Consider the following 24,800-nt stretch of genomic DNA (forward strand, 5'->3'; position numbering starts at 1 on the left):
TGTAGGTTTTTTTGGTGACTGAATTTTCTTCTATTAAAAAAGACTACAGCCCATAATGCACAAGATCCAGGGTATCTTCATTCATAATTAACCTGTAGCTGACATCAGCTTGTGCCTGTTAATAATACATTCCCCTTATGGAGTAGTTAAAACTTGAAGCGCTGCACTGAAATTAAAGTGCATTTCTATAGCACCTTCCATAATTCAATATCCAAAAGCAGTTTACAGCCAATCAAGTGCCTTTGTGTTTTTCTTTAGAGGATGTGAGTTCTGCTGACTGGGCCAGTATCGATTGCCCATCTCTGCTCACCCCTGAGAAGGTGGTAATAATCACTATCACCCCTATAGTATAGGAGACATCCGCAGTGTGGTTAACAGTGTTCCAACATTTTGACCCTATGACTGCTGACAGTAAATCCACTGTTGTAATATAGAAAATATGGCAGCTGACTTGTACACAGCAAGCTCCTCCGAAACAGCATTATGATAATACATATTAAGCAATGTGACTGAGGAATAATACTGGGCAGGACACTGGTAAGAACTCTCCTGTTATCCTTCGAGGTGATGCCCAGACACTTTTCATGTTCAAATAAAAGGGCAGGCAGTCCTCAGTTTAACATCTCACCTGAATGCCAGGACCTCCAACACAGCTACACACGAGTGGCAGCCGAGGTTTGGAATTTGCAGCACCCAGTTCATTTTTCTTTTAATGTTTCACAGGAGGTGAACATCACTGGCAGGGCCAGCCAAAGTTCTCATCTCTGGAGTTATTAAAAACTGAGACATTGTTATTGACGTGTGCAGTTTCAAAAGTGAAAGAACAGTATCCCCCTGTGTTTGGGAGGTGTGAACAATTTGATTATCACAATAGACATTCAAGCCCCATGAACAAGTGGCACGTAGCCAGACAGTTTTATTAATAAAAATTTGCATCCAGTTTCATTCTTGATTGTTTCTAGTCTCACATCATTATTTTTAATTCCTCTCCTCTAGCCACACCCCCCTCACCAGTCACAAACATGGGCTATTTTAACTTTCACTATGACGTGTCAGGCAAAAATATAAGAGTACACGAAGCATGCAAAACTAGCAAGTCCCCTTAATCCATTGGTGGGCCGGTGGAAATTTTTTGGGTGTGCCCATCAACACCCAAATTAAGAATGCAAATAGGCCCAGAGCCAGTTTTTGGCAGTGAAGCTAGAATCCAGTCTGCGATACTTAATATTCTGTGCTTAAATAACCGCGCACACAAATAAACACACACAAGAATTTAAAGTGCAAAAACCCTGTATAAAACCTATAGTTAGCAGGTAAAATCCCTAGCCTCGTACAAACCACTGGGCAGGAGTATGGGTGTGGCTGATGTCAACTCCGGTGGGGCATGTATCTGGAAGATTTAGTGTGTAACGCTTAATCATCAACTCCCACCCCACCATCCAACCTTGTAATCCAGCCACTTGTCACCTGACACACCCATCCTTGCTGCGTCCTGCACTCTTGTCAGCAAAAGACTCTCATTGGATGCTTCCTGTCATTGGTGAAACAACCTTTAAATCGCTACATCACTCTGACAAGTTTACAACTAAACATTTATTTAAAAACTATTTTCTTCATGCCTCTTTGACACTTCCGCCAGATTGCTCTCGGCACTGTGCTGCAGATAGATGTTTCAGTTCTCGGGGGTCCAGGGCAACCCCCATCTGGGGTGAAGCTAAACATCAGTAGGGCTACCATATTCAGAATTCGAGATTTTTTGCTAAAGCATCCTTAGAAGGTAAACGAGTACAGCAGAGAATTACTAAACAATCATTTGGACTATTTAAGACTGACATAAGAGATTGAAATCAGATCACGGCAATCACTATTCTGGAGTACTAACTGTGCTATTCTGCAGACTTATTTTGATAACACTGTTGTCTAACTTGGCTTCGGAGCAAATCAGTCAAATGGTGATTGTTCTGCAATGAAATTAGCTTATAAGAGTGCAGCCTCTCCAGAACCTTCAGATGGTGTGGAATTGGTTAAGGAATGATTTGGACACTTCACATCTGATGAGCTTGGAAGTCATCTTTATAGATCCATAGTATAGCAGCAAAGGAGAAGGCAATTCAATCCACTGGAATTCCACACTAGTGTCCTGCTAGAGCTATCCAGATTACACCTGCTTTCCCCATATAGTCTTAGGAAACTCTTCATCGGAGCACTTACCCAATTCCATTTTGAAACTTCGAAACTTCCATCATCTTTCAGGCAATGCAGTCCAGATTGAAACAACATAAACATATTCCCCACATCTCGTCTGTGGTTTTGTTCGTCAATTACCTTAAAGTTGTGCGTTTTGGCGACTGAGACTTCAGCTACAAGCAACAGCCCATCCTCATATCCTCTGTCAAAATATTTCACGATTTTAATGCCTCGAACTAAACAAAACTCCCTCAGAAGACAAAAACACTGAATAAGTGAAAAGCTTAAAGCACACAGGAACAGCAACATAATTGCTCCGTCATTGGACTAGTAACCCAGAGACAGCTACTTGAATCCCATTACAGTAAGAGGAATTTAGATGAATAAGTTTGAAAATAAAAAGCTGGCACCAGTAACAGTGACTGTGAAATGACTAGAATATTCTAAAACTATTTCTAGTTCACAAAATGTTTTTTTGGAAACGGAAATGCCCTTCCTTTGGTCGGCATTATTTGGACTCCAGTCAACTGCCGACTTTTCATTTGCCTTGTGAAGTGGCCGCTGTGTCACACAAAAAAAAGTTTCACTCACCACCCTCTTAGAAAGGTGGAACGGAGATGCCCCACATTCCACGAATAAAGGAATGGAACCACATCATCCTCCACTCTGCTTAGCCATCCAATTTGAATGCAGCTCATCTTCTTACCTCAACTTCACTTTCCTTCCCGACCCTTGATTCGGTTAATACTCATACGAACAAACAAGTTCGCTATTGAATAAAGTAGATTTTCACCACTGGTGGCACTGTGAAGTGCCTTTAGCTCTGAAACTCGCTCAATCTTTCTCTCTTCCTTTACGAAGCTCCTTAACACCAAGTCCAAACTCGATCCTTGTCCCAGTATCACATGGCGTGGTTCGGTGTCAACCTTTTCTTTGGCTGATCGCTCCTGTGAAGCGCCAAGATGATGATTTGGTCCTTACAAAGGTGCTATGTAAATACAAGTTGTTGTTATTTCCGCATTTTACAAGAAAGCATAGGAGAAACATCTGTCAGACTGAGATGGGAATATACAGATATACACACTTAACACCTCTCTCTCCAACGAAGAGTGCTCACCACCGGCATGTAACACTTAAGCCATCATTTTGAATTGTTGGTAAATGTCTCTTGCATTTAATGGTTTTGCTGTGCAGTGAGACAAGGTAGAATCGGAGTCTAATTGCTCTACTTTGTTGAGTGGGTCAATTTCATGAAAGGCACACTTTACACTAGTAACAGCTTCATTCCTCAATTAAGGCACTAAAAAAGGCAAGTTAAAAGTGAGGAGCACCTTTGTTATGTAATATGCAAAACAGCTCAAATGTTATTAGCAAGCAGATACACCACACCTTCAAAATACACTAATATCACAGCTGTTAATGGCAAATGCACAGTTGTCTTGCTATTATCTGCAGTTTGATATATTTCTGAGTAGCGTCACTCCCCTGCAGTAATTTTGGCAGCAGTGGTGGTAGCAGGTAGTTGACAAACAAGAGGTTTCAAAACCCACTCGCACACATGCATCAAGGTGCCTTTCACCAATGCTCCTCATCAAGCCGAAATTTGTTCAACAGCCACTCCCTGAAATACGACAGTCTACCCCAGAGAGAGACAGGACACTGACCTGGATCTGTAATTCTCCATGAAGGGTCTAGGCCCGAAACGTCAGCTTTTGTGCTCCCAAGATGCTGCTTGGCCTGCTGTGTTCATCCAGCCCCACACTTTGTTATCTCAGATTCTCCAGCGTCTGCAGTTCCCATTATCTCTGATATCGTTGAACAGAGATGAGGGTGTGTCTGATCACCAATGGTCGTCATTGGAAATGAACCGCTCGTGTGGCAACAGGGCAGTGATGTGGAACAGCTCAACATTATGCATAGAGGCTCGCACACAAAGTCAGACTGTTTCCCCATAATCCCACAGAGTTATTAAAGAGCAAATGAAAATTGCAACCCTAGAGAAAAATGTTAGGAAGCAAAATAAGGGTGTTTTAAATAAAATACTCATTAAACTAGGATATTGGACCAAAACGTATGTGGTGTGAGACTCCAGAGACTGGGAGGAGGATGGAAAATATAACAGCCAGAAATCAGATTATTTACAATGGCTATAGACCGCAGGAATGGTTTGGAGATCAAGGGTAGCATAGACATGGGAACACCACTGCCTGCAGGTTCCCTTCCAAACCACACATTAACCCGATTTGGAAATATATCACTGTTCCTTCGGCATCACTAGAAAATGTTGGAACTCACTCCTTAACAGTATTGTGGCCCACCTATACCACATGGACTGTAGCAGTTCAAGAAGCCAGCTTACCACCGTCCTCTAACGAGCAACCAAGGATGGGAAATAAATCTACCCCAGCCAATAACATTCATATCTCACGAGTGAATAAAAACAAACAAAAACCTCCAGGATTCCTGAAATAGTTGCACTGTGCTTATATTATCAAGTCAGAAATCCAAAACCCTGGTCTGGAAATATCCCATTTTGGCAACTGAAGAACAACCCATTTGATTCCCTACGCTCCTCATCCAGTTCAGTCGTGAGACTCCACCACTATTGCAGTTGATGTGAACTGTCCTCTGAAATGACGTGACAACCCATTCAGTTAAAATGAAATTGAAAATGGGCAATAAACAATGGCCTCAATGATGTTCATATCAATTTCAGTGAAGTTGAACAGAGATAGGAGAAAGTTTGGGGATGGGACACAATCTGATTTTATTGCACTGTCAACATTTTTAAAGATTACAGCATTGAACATCAATTCCTACTTTTAGACATATTTGGTGGCAGATTGCTGAAACAAAATAAATATTCCCTTACAGATCAAAACATTGCTACATGGATTTGTCACAGTAATTTAAGCACAGTATAGCTACCCTCCTTAATGTCTGCTAGTTTTCTTTACCTACTGAAAAATAATTTTTAATTGGAGCAGGTTCCTGGGACGCCTTGTAATTACAAACAGAAAGGAAGATCAGAAATTAGCATCCTGAGGATTGCACACAGTTAATTTAAAATATCCTCAAACAAATTTTTATGAAACCTTTCGCTGCTGCCTGGGGACTCCTTGGGTTTGGTGAGGCAGAAATCATCGTTTTACTTTCATGCAATGACGTCAGGTCAGGAACAAAAGTTAAATGCCTGTTGCAGAGCAGGAGTCAGGGGGCAGCGAGAATGTACAAAGTTTCACTAGGTATGATTTTTGCAGGGAATGTGGAGATGACAGGGTATTCTGAAATGTTGAAGTCGTCAGTCAGCATCTGTGGAGAAAAGAGTTCATGTTTCAAGCGCCACCCCTCCTTCAAAACTGAACAGCAATCTAACAGAGAAATCATGTAGCAAGAGAATGACAGCATGTGCATTTAGATTGTTAACTTGATGTTATTTGGTTTGATGTTTAAGACCCATTTCTCCAATTTGCATTTTAATGTTGTTGCCTCCCCTGTTTCCACCAATGTCTTTCTTCCCTCAGGCATTACCTCCCTCTGCCCTTGACTCCTAGCTTGCCCTCCCACGGGCCTTGCTTCAATCCCCAATCTCAGCCCTTGCTTTAGCTGTTCCCTTCTTCAGACTCTAGTTCCAACCTTATACTGAAATACTCGCTTTATCTCATCACAGAAGTTCATCAGTGCAGGGCTCTCCAGTGAACTCATGTTGTTTCTTTCAATAGAGGTCAGGATTTTCACCAAAGCAAGCACAACTTGAAGTGAAGGTTTGCCATATCCTCCTTTTCTCATGTGTTTGTCTGGCTTCGTATTGAAAATTCTAAGTAATTTGTTTCTACCAGTTCCTACGGTGTGCTGTTCAGCTCAGATGGTTACTGCATGATACTTCTACCCTGCAACGCCCAACTCTGCTGCTTTTTCAACAGCTAATGATTGCATTTTTGTCCTGGTTGATAGATCACAGAAGGTTTGTACAGAGGTACAGCAAGTAATCAGGAAAGCTCGTAGAATATTTATTCTGAGGGGAATTAACACAAGAGTGAGGAGGTTATGCTTCAGTTGTACAGGTCATTGGTGAGACCGGATCTGGAGCACTGAGTACAGCACTGGCCACTGTACTTAGAGGGATGTTAATGCAACAGAAGCGGTTCAGAGTAGGTTTACTGGACTAATATCTGAAATGAGAAGACTGCTTTATGAGGAAAGGATAGACAGGCTGGGCCTGTATCCTCTGGAGCTTACTGGAGGAGTCAGAGGTGACTTAACTGAAAATGTCTAAGATACTGAGGGGACATGACCAGGTGAATGTTGAAGGAATGTTTCCTCTTGTGGGAGAATCTAAAACTTATATTACAGCTTAAAAGACAAGGGGTTGCCCAATTTAGACAGAGGAATACTTTCCCCCCCCCCCCTCTGAGGATCAAGTAACTTTGAAATTCTCTTCCTCTAAGTGTAGTTAAAGCAAAATCCTTAAATATTTTTAAGGCAGACGTAGGTAGATTCTTGACGACCAAGGAGATGAAGGATTGAGAGGATAACAGATGTAGAGTCAAGGTTAAAATCAGATCATCCATGATTTTAGTGAATGGTGAAGCAGGCTTGAAGGGCTGAGTGGCCTACTCTTGGTCCTTGCTCATACGTTGCAATTCCAACCTTGCCTGATATACAAGTTTTGTGTACTAGATTAGCTGGCACTCAAAAGCTGAATTAAAGTTCCAACACCTAGGAGAATATTGGTTTAAATTCTATCAGTGTCAGAGTTTAAGGCCACATCTGGAACACAGGACACTATCCTTCAGCAAGAACAGACTGGCCTTAGAGAATGCACATTACATGCACCAGAATGATATCCAGACTCCAAGAATTAAATTCTGGAGACAACTGAGAGCACAAACTCAAGCGATATTCTCTGGAACTTGGAAAGTTAATGGCAGATGTTAAAACTTTTATATATTAAAGGGAACTGAGTTTCTCTCCACCCTATTTCCTCTGGTTGGCATGTCTTGGGCTAGAATAAAAAGTCTAAAAATTAGAGACATCTTTCAGTGAGAAATTAAGAGACTCATCTACATTCAAAGCATGACAAAGTTTGCAACCATTTTGCCTAAATGACAACTAATTTTAATTCCATTTCTAAATTTATGAATTTTTTTTGTTTTAATTTTTGATTTTTTTTTCCTTAGCTTTAAGTTAAGAAGAGATAGAGGGAAAAAGTGGTTAGAAGTTCTCAGGTCATAACACGGTGAGTGAATGATGCATCAGGCAGGAGGTACTGAATATTCCAACACCAGGCACCATTCCCACCTCCGATTCCTCTTTTTCTAACCAGTCAGTCAATGCACAAAGAAATTTCTCCTTAATTCCTGATTAGATTTAAAAGTAACGATTTTGAATTGATATTCCTGGTTTTGAATTTTCCCCACAAGTAGTAACATCCTCTGCACATCAACCCTGTATAATAGATGCATACATTTTAAAGAGCTCCATCAGATCATGTCTAAAACTTGATATTTCCAAACAAAAAAACACCGATATGATCAGTCTTGTGAAATTTCTTCAGTGTAGAGATTGTAACTAGGTCAGGCAGGTGGACCTCATGGGATGAGCTCCTTGACTGGAATGGTTAATCTGGTCCAGTCAGGGAGCCCTGGCTGACAGATATAAAACAGGAGTGTCAGAAGTTCTGTTTACTCTAACAGCTGGCTCTGGGGAAGCTGCGAAGGGCTCTCCAGGTGTAAATAAAGGGTGACAGGATACGGGGTCCTGTGGAATTAATTCATTCAGCTTCTGTGCGATCCGTGTAAATTTTCTTTTGCAAATACTTCTAGGCTTCTGTGTCATAGCACGTAGACCGACCTTCCGATGGCAATTATCTACTTTCATATATACCGTCAGCCAACCTCCTTTGGCCTCAATTTATCTGTCTCTTGTAAAAATGTCAGAATGAAGGTAGACTTCGAATTTCTCCCCAAAAGATGATTCGCCCCATAACCCTCCCAACAGGGTGGGGGAAGAAGAAATCAACTGGAGCTGAAGAATACATCCCAAATTACATATTACAGTTTTTCCAATAATTGCTGCTCCTGTCCTACTCTTCACATTGAGAATTTATAGTTCGGGCAACACTGGAATGGGGAAGGGTGGGCAAGGGAACATCAATGGGATTTAGAAAGAGAAATGCCTCAAAATTCAGCTGGGAGAAAGAAAAGTATGCTGGGACTACATCAACTCTGGACATCCTCTTCCCCCCCCACCCCCTCCCCACCCCGCCACCGCAGCAGAAACCAACTAGTCCTCAAAAGGCATTCTACCACTGAATATGATCCCAATTGGATCTACCTCAACACTACCGTCCGCACCATTACTTCCTTCATTTATAGCCTGATCCCGGTCTCTGGGTGGAACTGACCTTTCAAACGTGTTAAAGAAAATAAGAATGCACAAGGAACTCTGAGCAAGGAGCACATGACAGCAATCAGGAACGGACATTATGGCTTTTATTTTTGGAAATGAATTTTGCTCCTTGGACATAAAAACTAATTACAGTTGTCCTGCTGGGATTAACTAAAATCCAGACAGATCAGATATGAGACTTCAGATTGACATTTGTAGGATTTGTACTGTAAAAGGGTTCCTGGGGGGAAAACAAGGAGCAGAATATATTCTGTAGTACTATTTCACTTACAGTAAGAGGTGACGCTATTCTCCAGAAATGATACAGCACCCTGGCGCCATCAGGTGACAGAAACTACAATTGCCAGTTTAACATGGAAAATTCATGTAGATCATTGAGCCCTTATGGGGAAAAACAGGCCATTCAACCTAATGACTCCAGACCGATCCTCCAAACAGCATCCCACCCAGACCTAGCTCCCCCCCACCCCATCCTAGTTCTGTAACCCTGCATTTCCCATGGCTAATCCACCTAGTGTTCACGTCCCTGCACAATATAGACAATATGCCTAGCCATATCTTTGGACTGTGGGAGGAAACTGACAGACATGGGGAGAATGTGCAAATTTCACACAGCCTGAGGCTGGAATCAAACCCTGGTCCTTACACAGAGAGGCAGTGGTACTAACCACTGAGCCACTGTGCTGTCCTTCATTTTAAACAGGACACAATGCACAATGAAATAACACTAAATCATCTACATTTCATATGGGTAACAGTAAACAGTAAGAGGGTTGACAAGGGAATGTGAGATGGGGAAGTGCCCACACAAAAGAAAAATTCTGTTCTCCTGCCTGGCAAACAGGTTTGGCTGGGGAACTAAACAAGCCAAGCCAAGATGTGCCTGGTTTGATCCACTTTTATGTATGAATTAGCTTCTCTCAGTTGGGATAAGTGCTCAGGCAAACTCAATGCCTGCAAGGTTGCAAAAAGGTGGTGATAATAAACAGCAAGAAGCCCCACTTTGCAGGAAAATCTACCATGAGGGCAAAACAGGGCATGGCTGTGAACCTCTCGAGGTTAGGAAGTAGTGTTGGCATGTATTGGCGGATGAACACTGCATACTTACATTTCTGTTGGGTTTAATAAACTTAGTAGAACAAGTCAATTAAAAAGTAGGTGGGTGTCAAATAAAGAGATGCAAAAAATGGTTGCCAAATTGTTCAAATGCTTCTCTCCTCCTTTCATGCCTTCTACTGGCATTGCATTCTCTTGTTGTGCTCAAAATTCCCTGCACTGGTTTCCTTTTGATTACAAAGTATTTGGAAATAGTTTTATTTATGTGAATACCAGACAAATTCAAACAGCAGCAGCATAAAGCTGTGCAAGGCTACTTTTCTTAGTCATATTGTCTTGGTTTTCATTCCCACACACAGGAAAACATGGGTGGATTAAAATGTGGGATCTTTCATTCCCAAAGGGTTTCCATACCCATACCCACTAAAACACCTCACAGATTGTGCCTTCACTGATAGGCTGGTAGTTTCTAGCGATCATAAATTTGGAAAAGCAAACTTGGAAAGAGTCACGCAGGTGGCACTAGTTTTGATTTTGATGTTGGCTGTGTGTTTGTCCAGCTGATTTAGACTGTTTTCACATGCCAAGGCCTGTTTGCTTGAAAAAAAAGGCCTGCGCTTTCGAAATAGGATTGTATAACCAGGTAGCAGGGAGGAAATTAGAAGTTGAAATCGACTTGAGACAACAGAAGATCAAAATCAATTTAAACACATTCTTATTTAATGTCAACCCTTCAGTTAGATTACGGTCCATAAAGATCAAAGGTAAATTCACCATATTCCCAGGGGACCACAATCCTCAGGCAGCAAAAGCGAGAAATGACTGGAAACGAGTTTAATCTGAGGGACACCACACCTCAGGCAAGGACTGGAGTTGAGAAGGTGGGACCTACATTGTGACCTCAGCTGGTACGGACATCACTGTGCATCGCACACCAGTTATCCAGCTAACTGAGCTAATGTGGTCTGCAATTCAGTCCTGATCAGCCATTACTCTCTAGATAAAACAGCCGAAGCCATCAATAAGTTCTTAACCTATAGCTCACTCCATGGCCGTCCACTGCCTTTGCAAATTTTAAACATGAAATTTTGCATGTCAAAAACACGCAATACTTCCTGAAGTTGAGCCAGAGCATGATGAGACGTCTGTGCTGCTGTCAGCTCTTTGAGATCCTCTAGTTTGATACTTTATCAGAGAAAATGACCAATATTAAGTTGGAACTTTAAATAACCAAGAGAGACATCCACAATAATGTTGCTATGCAGGTTGGTGCCTCCTTCCTGGCTGGATCAGGAACGTAAAAGGTACCCATAGTGGAGCTAAAACAAAGCATCATTAGATACTTGAGAGAGAAGAGAAGAGGGAGCACCCTCAAGAGAGGCAGAAATTTTTTTTTTTTTTTTAAAAAAAAGAAGTTACTCAAAAAAAGGAGAGAAATGAATAAAATCAATGACCAGGAGGGCCCATGCAACCAATGAAGATCAACATTCTTGTACAGAAGAGTCCTCGATAGTCTGAACAGAAATGTTGACATTATTTGATCGTTGCTTCCCCTCTTGACCCTATTTTTGAGAGGACAACTGTGTTCAGATTGGAACTGGGCTATTCAAGACCAAAGTCAGGGGACAATTTCTTCCACAAAGAGTGATGCTAATTCAAAAAAATCACCCCTGCCAAAGACAGTGGACACTGACTATTTGCAACTTCCAAGACTGATGTTAATGGATTTTTTTGGGGGAAGGACAACAAGGGATATAGGATGACTGCAGTTCTTTAGATTCAGTTAATAGATCACCCAAGACCTACAGAACAGGCTTGAGCAACAAAATGGACTCTATGCCCACAATCATTCTCACTAAATGTTATTTATCAATTGTGACCAGCCCTTTTCTACCACACAGACAGCATTACTTTGCTCCATTACATAATGGAAACTTGGATAGACTTGATAAACTGACATTGGCAGCCCCACTCTCCCTCAGAGCCACAATCCTCCAATTTCAACAACTACAACCTACATTTGTACAGCACCTTTAACAGAACAAAATCTTCCAAAGTTTTTCACAGAAGTGTGATCAAACAAAAGCTGGCACGGAGCTATATAAAGACATATCACTAGACTGGCAAATAAATTGATCAAACAGGAAGGCTTTAAGAAGCATCTTAAAAGAGAAAAAAAGAGAGGGAGACAGAGAGGCACAGAGTTGTAGAAATGAAAGTCCAGAGCTCCAGGCCCAGGTGGCTGAAGATATGGCTGCCAAAGATAGAGTGAGGGAAATCAGGAATCACAAAAGGACAGAATTTCCTTCTGTTAATTATGGTTGCAAAACTAATTTGCTGGGATTCAAAGCAATGCTGATGCTGACTATGTTGCAAACAGTATTGCAGCGGGAAGCCTGGTTGACCTTCCCGTCCCCACAGAAGCCAAACACAGAACAGCTGATGGGTTGAGCCAGCCCAGTTTAAGGCATCAAACTGAACCTGAAGAGAGTACCAACATTAATTCTCTCTCTCTCTCTCTTGAGCTTCATATACTGTACCATGGATGATCTGTTGTATTTCTCCCTTATTCCCAGAAGTAGCGGAGATACCAGATAGTCTCATTCTTGAGCTGCGGGCCAAACAGAGGGTTCATCTGAGCTAGGATGGCAATGAGCCAGCTAAAAGGAAAAAAATTAGAGAGTTTAATCCAATACAGTGGCTTCATGTGAGGACAAACTAATTAACCTTTTTCTCCACCGAATTCTGGTAACAAAAAGAAATTTTGAGTGACCACAAGTTACAAATCCTTTGTCTCGCCAAGTTTTTTGGCTTTCATTACAATCTATTAAAAACTACAAGGAAGTTATTTCAATTAGGTGCAGCCAGCTACACTATTATTCTTTAACTCAGGGGATTAAACCGATCACAGAAAAGGTGGAATGAAGTTATAATCTCACTTACATAACCGTATATGTACAAATATATTACATTAGCCCTCAACATAGAGTACATCTCAGAGGACACGCTATCAGCTAGACTCTTCTTGAATGAAAGCAGGTAGCAAGAGACTTTCCTAAGTCTCCTCAAAGAGATATCGGAATTCTGCCCTGTAGCCACTGTGTTTACATGGCAATGAAATGGGAGGCTGGATGAACACAGCAGGCCCAGCAGCATCTCAGGAGCACAAAAGCTGACGTTTCGGGCCTAGACCCTTCATCTAGCCTCACATTTCATTATCTTGGACTCTCCAGCATCTGCAGTTCCCATTATCAGTGTTTACATGGCAGTTCAGTTTCTGACCAATAGTAACCCCCAGGATGTTGATAATGAGGAATTACAGTCAATGGAATTATCAGTGCTGAAAGGGACGATATTTAGATTCTCTGTTGTTGGAGATGGCCTGGCATTTGTGGGGCACAAACGTTTCTTGCCAATTTTCAACCCAAGCCTTGGACATGGTCTAGGACTTGCTGCATTTGACATGGGCTGCTTTTGTATCTGACTTGTCGCAAATGGTGTTGGACATCATTCAATTGTCAGCGAACATGAAAGTTTTGATCTCATGATGGAGGGAAGGTCTTTGACGAAGCAGCTGAAGATGATTGGGCCTAGATGGCTATCCTGAGAAACCCCTGCAGAGATGTCCTTATACAAACTTTCTCTATTGAAACGCATGCTGGAATTATAGATTATATTTTTAACTGCAAGGTACTCTTCATAGGCATCTTTGATTTCAGATTTCTTTTTATTTCAACCTAGAAACCTCAAGCAAACTGCTTTTTGATCTAGGGATTGTTCCTATATGTAAAAGGAGAAATTAGGGCATTATTAGTTTTCTGCCAATTCTCTGGGATGACTGCTTTTCTAATTGAACTTTAAGTTCATTGCTTCTTTTAATACACATCTAGTCCATAATATGGTACTTACAACAAGTAGCAACAAACAGCTGTGGTGACGATCATGGTTATTATTACACTGCAAAGTAAACAGAAGGGTGGAATTAAAAATGTGTAAGAAATGCCAATACTCTTAACCAAACCATCTGTCAGGTTATGTCTTAGGGAAATTAGAGAACTCAAAAATGCTTCTCAGCTGAAGGTTAACAAGTGGGAGTAAAAGGCAAAGTACAAATGTTAAAGAGAAACAATTTTCATTAAAAAGTCATCCTTGGGCTATTTCAATAAATCTTCACCAGGCCTACATTCCTCAGATTTCTACACTCAACAGATTCTGACCTCGAGCATCCCAATTTTTAATTAATCCACCACTGGCAGCTGTGCATTCATCTTCCAAATCCCTAAGCTATGGAATTCCCTCACTAAATTTCTGACTCCCTGTCTCCCCTTACTCTTTGAAAGCATTTCTTAAAAACTTATATCCGGACCAAATTTTCGATCATCTGTCCTAATATTGCTTTGATTAGTGCAGTATCTTTTCCACATTATAATACTCATGTGAAACATCTTGGAATCATTCGATCAATTAGTCATGCTAAATATAAGTAACTATAATGTTGTGGGCATCACTAACAACATTAGTAATTATTGCCCACCTCTAGTTTTCTCATGAAATAGTGATATTGAAGCATCTTGAACTGTTGAAGTCAGTTTAATGTAGATACATACGCAGGAAGAGGTTTCCAGGATTTTGACTTAGGAACTGCGATATGCTGTTCAGAAGGTGAATGACCATCCTATTGGATTAACAGTGACACTCCTATATTTAAATTACATTTAATTTTGACCTTCATCGTGATTGCAAACATGTTCTCCATGCTAGCTCATCAAAACTCAAGTAGTGGATTACAGGATAACAAAGTGTGGGGCTGGATGAACACAGCAGGCCAAACAGCATTTTAGGAGCACAAAAGCTGACGTTTCGGGACTAGACCCTTCGGGATCAGTGTCAGGGTCTCAATTATTGACAATTTGTAACAGTTCCTTCACTAAAGTTATCAAAAACATGGCTTCTAAATTTGTTGATGGTACAGTAATAGGTAGGAAAATAAGTTGTGATGGAGGATAATAGCAAGTCTGCGATAGGAAATGAACAACAGACAAATGGGCAAAAATGTGACAGAGCGCGATGTGGGAAAATGTGAAAGCAGTATATCATTTAAATGGAGACAGACTGCAGAACAGAGGTACACAAATCATAAAACATTAGTATTCAGTCATTGTAAATAATTTAGGGAGACAAAGGATTTTTGTTGCTTATTGCAAGAATGTTTTGCTATAGCCGTACAGGGCCTGAGTGAAACCAATCTGGAGTGATGTGTACAGTACAGGTTCGTTATTTGAGAAAGTGCGCTTGAAGAGGTTCAGAGACGGCTCTCTGAACTGATAGCTGGGGTTGGGAATTGACTTTTGGTGAAAGAATCGACAGGTTGAGACAACATATTGGAATTCAAAAGGCAGATGATCTGATTGAAACATACTGGATCTCAAGGGATATAATAAATCAAAAGAACTGTGGATGACCTTGAGAGGATCTAACAGGGTGCAGTTGAAAAGATATTTCACCTCGTCAAACATTTTAAAACTAAAGGGTCTTTCAGTTAAGACAGTGACAAGGAGGATTTTTTTTCTCAGAGTTGAGAATCTTTGGATTTCTGGGGATAAAAACAATGGAGGTGGGGGTTATTAAGTACTGTAATAGCAAAGTTAGGTTGGTTCTTGACCAAGGAGGGAGTAAACAGTTAAATGGGGTAGACAGGAAAAAGTGGATTTGAGGCCACAATCGATCATCGGTGTACTTTTATCAAACTACGTAGCAGGCTCAAGGGACAAATGGCCTATCTTAATTTTTAAATGTAGAAGACTCTCTTACAAAAATAGCTCAAAATCAAGCACAATTTAGTGACTTCACCCTGAAAGTGATGTGAATGGTGTAAAAGGAAACAGTACAAATTGAGCAGGAGATGCTGCTCGAATAATGGATGTATGGTGGATGTTAACAGTGGGACTGCATATTCCTCAGGACTTACTCTTTTATAAGAGTAAGATTTGCCTAAAACTAAAAACGGTAAAAACTAGCACATGGATTGAGATTTTGGTCAATACCAATGTTGGAAATGCCTTAGTGACAATGTCAGTGCCATTCTTCTGTATCCTTCTGTACAAAAGATATTTTCACTGATAAAGATTTCAACACTGTTGGTTACAGTCCTCTTCAACACAGAGGCTACGTCAAGTGTGGGAATTAACTATGAGCTGTAAGGCATGCAAAACAAAGGTTGCTGCAATTCACAAACTTATGCAGGCCACACCATACACGCATCAGTTTAAACTGAAGAAACAGTAGGGGAAGCATTTTTGAGGCAGGGGATTTTGTAAGTTATCTTTATATAGTGCAGTCTGGAATAGACCAAGAGGACACTCCATTGTATTCTCAGAATCAAACTGGTTTCTGAACTTAGCCCTGAATTGGAACACCTCAGCATTAATGATCTCTCACTGAATATTTACTCCTTAAAACACTTTTTAACCAAAATATCAATACTCATTCTAAGAGGCGCAAATAAATGAATGACAAATACATCAACATCTTCACTGTAGCCAAAAGTCGACTATCCCAAACTGGAGGCTCCCCTCAATCTCTGCAATATTGAAAAGGTTCAGCAGAATAAAACCACAAGCCATGGCTTGGTGAGCATGTGGTAGTCTCCACTTGACAAGATTGAGAGTTTAAGTATCACTCCAGGATGCTAACACAGAAACCAAGCCTGATTCTTCATTGCAGCACTGAGGGGATGCTGGAACATCAACGTGCTGTCTTTTGGATGAGCCATTAAACAGAGTTCCTGACTGCCCCCCACGCATGCAACATTTCAAAGAAGAGTGGGGAAATTGACCAATACTTAACCCTCAAAACAACCAACACAATAATTGCAAAGGCGACAGAGGTGAGTTAACCAAGCAAGATAGTAATAACTGCTGACGGTGGAGTCTGAAATAACACAGCATAGAGGTGGAGCGACACAGGAAGCTAGACAGCATCAGAGCAGCAGGAAAGTTGATGTTCAGTTCCGGACAAGTTATTTTTGCAGAGAGCTCGTATGGGTATCACAGTCTGAATTCCCTTATTCTGTACTGCGACAATCTTATGAACCCATGGACAGGTTATCTGGTCGTTATTACATTGCTGTTTATGGCAGCTTGCTGTGCACAAATGACCACTCATGTTTCCTAGATTACTTCAAAAGGTACATCATTGGTTATAAGGTGTTTAGGGACATCCTCAGCGGCTACGAGACAGACTATTCAATGCAAGTTCCTCTTTATAAGAATTTTCAAAGATATAACATCAGCATGAACAAAAACTTGCCAAAGACATCTCACAGGGAACATTAACAATACATGATACAAAACAGCACAGCAGGTCAAAGAGGTAGGTTTCATGGAGAATCTTAGAAGTGAGAGTGAAAACGGGGGAATTGCATGCAAGTTAGGAGAAAAATAGTACGCACTGAGGTAGAGACAAAACAAATGAAAACGGGGCGACGAACTGAAATACAGCACAACATGCCGCTTGGCCTGCTGTGTTCATCCAGCTCCACACTTTGTTATCTCGGATTCTCCAGCATCTGCAGTTCCCGTTATCTTTGATACAACAGAAAATATAACAAGTAAAAACCTTAAGAACTGCGGATGCTGTAAATCAGACAAAAATAAGAATTGGTGGAAATGCTCAGCAGGTCTGACAATAACAAAAAAAAAATCAGATTTAACGTTTCGGGTTCACTGACTCTTCCTCAGAACAGACACTGAGCACTTCTGAGGAAGGGTCTCCGGACCCGAAACGTTAACTCTGACTTCCCTCTCCACAAATGCTGCCAAACCTGCTGAGCTTTCCCAGCAATTTCCATTTTTGAATGAAATATTAACACTTTTTTTTCTGCATTTGGAGATCTTAGGCAACTTCTTCTGGAATAACGGAAAATTGAAGCGATTGAACACAAAAAAAACAAATCAGGTTTATAATAAATCTAAATGCATGAAAACATGGGCTAATTTGTGCAGACCCCAGGTATTCCCCCATCAGTGAATCCATCACCATCCATTAGAAACGCTGTGTGGCTACGTACCCTCTGTTAGGACCCTTCGGCACAAACCAAGGCAGAGCAAAGCCCACAAGTCCCCAGAAGATAGTGAAGCAGACCATGGGGATGGTCACCGAATGACTGGTCATCTTGTCCTTTTCAAAGCCCCAGGCTCCTGCTTTCCCACTGCCGGCTGCTTCCTCCACGAGAACACCCCCCAGGGGGCGTGATCCACCAGTCGTACTAACCCCCTGTAGCCCCACCCATACACAGCTTTCATTGGTTAGTGATGACATAGTCGCATTTCAATTGGATAACCCTACGTCCATCATTTCCCCAGGCCACTGCGATTGGATGCTATTTAAAACTACACATCTTAGTCACCAGTTCATTTTCGCTTTTGTCCTTGGCTCCTAGAATGTTTTAATCAACTCTTTTAAACATTGCTCCTTCATCAAGGTATTTTGCAACAATTGTTTTGGAGCAGGGAACAAGGTTTGTCGCCTCGGTGGGACGTCACACGTGGGCGGGATTCTCCCGCCCTTCCTCTTTGTAATTGGCTGGTCTTCCTGGTTAGATACGTGATTGGTTGCAATAGATGTCAATCATTAGACGGCAGGCCCTCAGCTGTTCTGTCACATTGAAGTATCAATATCATCCCAAATGCCCCAAACTGCGACTTTTTACCCTGGGTAAGAAATGCCCCAAACTGAACCCCCCCCCCAAAACAAACGGCGTTCATCTTTAATCATCCCGAAATTCCTATTTTATAAAATTAGGATTAATTATCTATTGGCCTATTTAAAACAGGATTGGATAGATACTTGAAGGGATTTCTTTTCGGTACTCCATGCCATACTGTCAAGCCTGTGTATATTTAAATCAGAATTAAAGAAGCACACATTGCTCCAAAGGATTTTTAAAAAATTCATGCTCAAGGCCCTATCTGTTTATTTTATGTTTATTAATATTTTAATAATCACTCCTGGTAGCTGCTCCTGTCTGTGCCAGCATTTATTGCCACATTTTGTTTGCCCTTGAGCAGGTGGTGCTGAGTTGCCTTCCTGAACCGCTGCAATTCCTTTGGTAAAAGTACATTACCATTAATACCACAATAGCATTAGGAAGAGGATTCCATGATTTTTGACCCAGTTACACAACAGATGAAATAACTCCACTGGGGCCAGTATCCAGTCACCAAGTCCCCCTTTATTTACACATCGTCAGTCCTTGACACTGATCCAGCTCCCCCAGAATCAGCTTTAAGAGTGAGCAGAACCTCTGACACTCCTGTTTATATCTGTCAGCCAGGTCTCCTTGATTGGACCAGGTTAACCCCATGTTCTATGGGGTCCACGTGGCAGACCTCGTTACAATCACTGTAGAGGGATGGTGACATATTTCCAAGCCAGGATGGTGAGTGGTTTGCAGACGGACATACAGCTTTAGTGTTCCCATGCATCTCCTGCCCTGGTCCTTCTGGATGGAAGGGGTTGTGGGTTTGGAAGGTGCTATCTAAGGATCTTTGGTGAATTTCTGCAAGTGAATCTTGTAAATGGCAAACACTGCTGCAATGAGTGTCAGTGCTGGAGGGAATGATCATCCTGTGGATGTGGTGTGAGTCTAGTGGGCTGCTTCGTCCTGAACAAAAACCAAAAGAACTGTAGATGCTGTAAAACAGGAACAAAAACAGAAGGTCCTGGTAAAAAACAGCAGGGCTGGCAGCATCTGTGAAGAAAAAATCAGAGTTAAAATTTCTAGTCCAATGACCCTTCCTCAGAACATAGAACAATACAGTGCACAACAGGCCCTTCGGCCCTGTGTCATGCTTTTTGAATGTCATTGTAGCCGCATTCATCCAGGCAAGTGGGGAGTATTCCTTCACACTCCTGACTTGTGCCTTGCAGATAATGGTCAGGTTTTTATGAGTTACTCACTGCTGTGTTTCTAGCATGACTTTTTTGCAGCCACTATATTTATACGACTAGTCCAGCTCAATTTCTGGTCAATTGAATGCTCCAAAATAGTGATAGTGAGCGATCCCATTATGAAAATATCATTAAATGCCAAGGACCTACAATCAGATTCCCTTTTGTTGGAGATGGTCATCACTTGATAATGGTGGTAAGTGCAGGTTGTGTCTTAAAAGAGCCCTTGGGGAGTTCGGAGGCTAAATACTTGATGCATGATTCCTCGGTCTGTTTCTGGCCCTCGGTAATCCTGGAGAGGATACAGGGCTGGAAGGAGTTCAGACAGTCAAGGACGGATGAGGCCATGGGGTGATTTAAAAAGGATGACAATTTTATAGACTGGACATGAATGTCAGGCTGGGGAATACAGGATCATCGGCCAAGGAGATACGTTGCGAGTTTCGAGAAGGGGCAGCACAGTTTTCCCGTGACCTCTATTACAATTTGCCTCTCTCTTACACGCTTTAAACTCGTGAAATTAATGGTTCAGTGTCGCTCTACTCTGAATCAATTATGGTTGAAAATAAATAGTAGGAGAGGTGTCGCTTATTTCGGGTCCGCCCCGGACGGAACCACAGTACCTCCTCCTGTTGGATTCTGGTTACTGCGAAATTTCAATTTCTGCCAAAGATTAATTTACAATGGCGATCGCTTCAGTCCGGCGCAGGATTTGCAAAGTCCTTTTGAACGCCTCTGTCAACAGAAGCTGGAGTTCCGAAGCGACACTCCGGCCTCGGTACGACGCTGTGGTTATAGGCGGAGGTAATCTGGAAAAAATCCTGGTGAAACAGCGGCGTGAAGGGGAGCGAGTGGATTCCGAACCCAACGCAGAGTTTATCACTTTTCAAGTAAAAGGGGCTTTAAATTGTGGGACCATGCTGCACATTCGTCACCAGATTGAGCACAAGAATCCAGCCCAACAACAATTATTTTGTTTTGAGGTGGTGTGTGTAACGCACGCTCACTGATAATTCCTCTTGATCTGAAATGGCACTGATAAACTTAGATGGTTATTATGTTTCAGTCATATATCACATGACGGCGCTTCCAACTACCTCTGCCTCACAGAGCCTGCAAAAAAAAATGAGCTGCTTCCCTGCTTCAGTGGGCGTGTTGACAATTTTTCCACACATTCCTCTATCTGCCATTTCTCCCCCACTCATTGAGCCTATCTGTCCTCTCAGTGTACTCTCTTAAGTATCTTTTTGTCATTAGCAAACTTAACTGCACCTTCGGCCAAGTTATTTTCATAGATAGTATCTAGTTGATTCTGCAGCACTGATCCCTGTGATACTCCTGTAGGTAAGTCTTTAGTCATTTTAAGCAATGGCCAATTGTATGAAATGATCACTTCACCCTTGTATCTGCTTTATGTTAGTTAATTAGTCCTCTGTTCATGACAGTATGTTCACCCTCCCTACAGTATGAGCTCTTATAATAATCTTTGATGTGGGCCTTATCACAAACATTTGGAAATTTAAATGCGCAACATCTACTGTTTCTCTTGCATTCATCTTACTGTTACTTTCATAAAGAACTCATAAATTAGTCAAATATGGTTTCCCTTTCACAAAACCATGTTGACTCTACCTAATTGCATTCAGATTGTCAAAGTGCCCTGCTGTAACTTCCTTAATAATAGATTCCTGCATTTTCCATCTGATGTTAAGCCAATTGTCCTCTTGTTTCTTGCTTTCTGTCTCCCTCCTTTCCTGAATTGAGTAAAAAGAATTCTGAAAAATTAAAAATAATGTATCTAATACTTCAACAGCCTCTTACTTTACCATTTGATGAATGAAGACCATCGGGTCCTGATACTGTAACAGCCTTTGGTGCTAATAGTTTTCTCAACATCTTTTCTGTGGTGATTATCATTAGTTTGAGCTGCTCTCTCCCTCTAACTTCTCGAATAATGTGTATATCTTATATTATTTGCATCTTCTACATTGAAAGCAGACAGAAAATGTGTTTAAGGCTTCTACCTTCATTACTTATTTCCCAGTAGAGTTGTGGGGATGTACAGCATGGAAACAGATCCTTTGGTCCAGCTCATTCATACCAACAAGATATCCTAAATTAATACAGTCCCATAACAGTCTAAACCCTTCCTATTCAAATACCCATGCAGATGCTTTTAAATATTGTAATTGTACCAGCCTCCACCACTTCCTCTGGCAGCTCACTCCATACGCACCACCCTCTATGTGAAAAAGTTCTGACTTCTTGACTCACTTTCTAGAGGATTTATGCTTACTTTAGTTACTCTTTTATTCAATCTTACCATTAATAATTTTCAGAATTGTGCAATTTTTCTTTCAATTGATACTATCCTTAACTTACTTACTTGGCCACAAATGGTGTATCCACCGTCTAGAGGTTTTCTCTCTTACTAGAATGTATCCTCACTGATGTCTATGCAATATCTCCTTAAACGTCTGCCGCTGTATTTCTACCGACCTACCTTTCTACCTTCCTATCTTCCTAGTTCATCTTTCTACCTTCCTATCTTCCTAGTTCATTTTAGCCATCTCTGACGTTATTCCTAGAGTGCTCTTATTTACAGTTGAAAAACTAATCTTAGCCCCTCCTTAAATTGAATGCAAAATTCAAACACACAATAATCACTGCAGTGGAATGGATTCTTTAATATGACGCATTAATTCATCCTACATCGTTGCACACTCCCAGCCTGCTATTTTGATAATAGAATCATGGAATCTCCGCAGTGTAGAAACAGGCCCCTTGGCCCAACAAGCCTACACTGCCCCTAAGAGAATCCCACCCAGACCCACTCCCCTATAACCCACCTAATCTACATATCTCTGAACACTACAGGCAATTTAGGATGGCCAATTGACCTAACCTGCACATCTTTGGACTGTGGGAGGAGACATGGGGAGAATGTGCAAATTCCATGCAGACAGTCACCTGAGGGTGGAACAGAACGCAGGTCCTTGGTGCTGTGAGGCAGCATTGCTAACCACTGAGCCACCATGCCACCCCATGCTCTCTAGCATATGTTGTTCTAAGCAATTGTCCTAAAATATTCTATTAAATCATTTTCTTCATGCTATTTTCACCAATCTAATTCATTCAATCTATGCATCAATTGGAATCACCCATGATAATTGTTTTACCTTTCATAGAAGCACCCCTTATTTTGTTCTGTAACTCTGTCTTACACTGTCATTACTATAAGGAGGCCTATAATCTGCTCCCACAGTTGATTTTTCCCTTAACTATTTTCTTCACTACTATTGCAGCTAAACATGTCATGCAAATTTCAAGGAAGGACAAAGATTTCTTCAATTGTCTGGTAAAGATTTCTCCTTCATCTATTGGTATCAGAAAACAGATAAATCATTTGCTTATCCCAGTGCTGTTTGGAGGATGCCACAAGTGCAGAATAGCTGCCTCTTTAGTCTACATAACAGCATAATTTGCCAATCCCTAATTCAGTAACCTTGCCTTCCTATAACTTTGTCCCCTTGTGCCTACCCTCACTTCCTTCTCCCTAATATTAGTGGCTATCCCTTCAACGTTTTGGTCTTAAGCACTGGAATTCATTACCTAAACCTCTCTGACTCTCCCTTCTCTTCTGACCCTACTTAATACGTACATCTTTAAACAAGCTTCGGAGACCTGTCCAAATGTCTGTTCCTTTGGCTTGGTGTCAATTTTTAGTCCGTGTTTATGGGAAGCAACTAGGAATGTTTTCCCATGATAAACGCACTACATAAATGCATTGCAACCACAGAAAATGCTGGATAATCTCAGCAGGTCTGTAGATCGGGAAACAGAGTTAATGTTTTGAGCCCTGCATGTTTCACTCTCTGTGGCTGCTGCCAGACCTGCCGAGTCTCTTCAACATTTTCTGTGACAGTTTTGGATTTCTAGTATTTTGCTTTCATATAGATGTTGTTTGTTTATGATATATGATGCTGCTAAAACAGACAATTTGACTTATGATCTGCATTGTATTATCTGCATTTAAATAATTAGAAAATGAACATCTTATTTTTCTTTATTTCTCCAGGTCACAATGGGCTTATAGCTGTACGTACAACTTCCTTGTTTTTGTTTCTGCTGGCATTTTAATGCTTATTACATTGAGGTTTCAGTCTTTCCTGTGTTTGGGAAATCCCCAGAATGTTAAACCTGGGCCACATGGCCAGATGCTGCAAAGTCTGACAGGTGCTGTCTAGCCCACCTGTAAATCTTGGGCAGTTGGGATGGAATATCAGGTGGGGAGGCTTCATGTGGCAATGTCTGGACAGCAGAAGGATGGAACTACACTGGCCTCTGGATTCCTGGATGGTCAGCTCCAGGCATAGGAAAGAATAGCACATGGCCTTTGGCAGATTGAACCTCAGCCAGAGACAGGAGGCATCTCGAGTAAAGGGTAAAGATAACAGGAAATAGAAGTCAAAGTGGCTATCACACAATGAAAGAAAGTGGAATTTGCAAGATAATTAGAGATGAGAAAGGCGATGTAGACCAGGGCGGCAGTTACATGCGAACACACCAACTGCAAGCTCCCCTCCAAGCCATTCACGCACCGTCCCAACTTCTAAATATTTTGCCAGACCTTCAGTGTCGCTGGGTCAAAATCCTGGAACTCCTTCCCTACCAGCATTGTGGGTCTATCTACAGCACATGGACTGCAGCGGTTCAAGAAGGCAGCTCATCACCATCTTCTCAAGGGCAACTAGGGACAGCCGAAAAATGCTGGCCAGCTAATGACACCCATGTCTCACAAGTGAATAAATCCATTTGGACTTTAGCACATTCCAGCATTCATTGGCCTTTTAAATGATTCCTGATTCTGACCCCTTTACTCCAAGTAAGATCACTATTATGTATTATTCCTTACATCAGTCCAAAATTTGCATTTTCCCACTTTGCTCAGTCTGACTGTAATGCCCAAACATTAAAGTCACTTCCACGTTGGAAAAGATACATTAATCATCATGGTAACCTCATTGGACTCTGTCAGAACCTGCTTTCAGGTTGATTGCCCGTACCCGTAACATGAACCTATTCTAGGTCTTTACCGAGGTTGACTGACCATCCAGAGCTTTGTGTGCTATGGTAGAGTTTATGGGTGAGTGATTTGGGTAAATTTGAACACTTAGTCTTGTTCTCGTGGAACT

General features: G+C 41.4%; 3 protein-coding genes across 12 annotated transcripts in view; 1 reads left to right on the plus strand and 2 right to left on the minus strand.

The window, feature by feature from the left end:
- The window catches only part of LOC125461688 (CREB3 regulatory factor-like), a 169,935-nt gene extending 165,125 nt beyond the window's left edge, over positions 1 to 4,810 (minus strand). For 5 of the 9 annotated variants that reach the window (XM_059652988.1, XM_059652990.1, XM_048550693.2 and 2 more), the window contains exons 1-2: positions 3,852 to 4,810; positions 629 to 3,175 (exon numbers count right to left, since the gene is read on the minus strand). The gene's annotated coding sequence lies outside the window, so the exon portion shown is untranslated. Of the gene's footprint in view, positions 1 to 628 lie in introns of all 9 variants that reach the window. The other 4 variants (XM_059652987.1, XM_059652986.1, XM_059652985.1 and 1 more) reach the window with 4 other exon arrangements.
- A 125-nt stretch (positions 4,811 to 4,935) lies between these two features.
- Positions 4,936 to 17,913, minus strand: atpv0e2 (ATPase H+ transporting V0 subunit e2). Its single transcript, XM_048550708.2, has 4 exons — positions 17,723 to 17,913; positions 13,564 to 13,611; positions 12,195 to 12,314; positions 4,936 to 5,499 (listed from the first exon to the last, which is right to left on the minus strand). Exons 1-3 carry the CDS (start codon positions 17,824 to 17,826, stop codon positions 12,221 to 12,223), a joined length of 246 nt encoding a protein of 81 aa, XP_048406665.1. The 5' UTR covers positions 17,827 to 17,913; the 3' UTR covers positions 4,936 to 5,499; positions 12,195 to 12,220.
- A 2,329-nt stretch (positions 17,914 to 20,242) lies between these two features.
- Positions 20,243 to 24,800, plus strand: part of pyroxd2 (pyridine nucleotide-disulphide oxidoreductase domain 2) — a 54,439-nt gene continuing 49,881 nt past the window's right edge. The window contains exons 1-2 of one of the 2 annotated variants that reach the window (XR_007249577.2): positions 20,243 to 20,409; positions 23,684 to 23,703. Coding sequence is in view for 1 of the 2 variants with exons in the window: in XM_048551402.2 (XP_048407359.1) it covers positions 20,289 to 20,409; positions 23,684 to 23,703 (141 nt within the window). In the remaining variant the exon portion in view is untranslated. The remainder of the gene's footprint in view (positions 20,410 to 23,683; positions 23,704 to 24,800) is intronic. The other variant, XM_048551402.2, reaches the window with a different exon arrangement.

Source organism: Stegostoma tigrinum, chromosome 20 (assembly GCF_030684315.1).
Source record: "Stegostoma tigrinum isolate sSteTig4 chromosome 20, sSteTig4.hap1, whole genome shotgun sequence".
Taxonomy (NCBI): Eukaryota; Metazoa; Chordata; class Chondrichthyes; order Orectolobiformes; family Stegostomatidae; genus Stegostoma; species Stegostoma tigrinum.

Bases quoted from the DNA above. Each gene is read 5' to 3' on its own strand.
- atpv0e2 (XM_048550708.2), bottom strand. From the start codon at position 17,826: ATGACCAGTCATTCGGTGACCATCCCCATGGTCTGCTTCACTATCTTC. The intron at 13,612-17,722 runs GTACGTAGCCAC...TTTACTTTGCAG, and splicing joins CCGAAGGGTCCTAACAGAGG to TGTAATAATAACCATGATCG. The intron at 12,315-13,563 runs GTAAGTACCATA...TTTTCCTTTTAG, and splicing joins GCTGTTTGTTGCTACTTGTT to CTGGCTCATTGCCATCCTAG.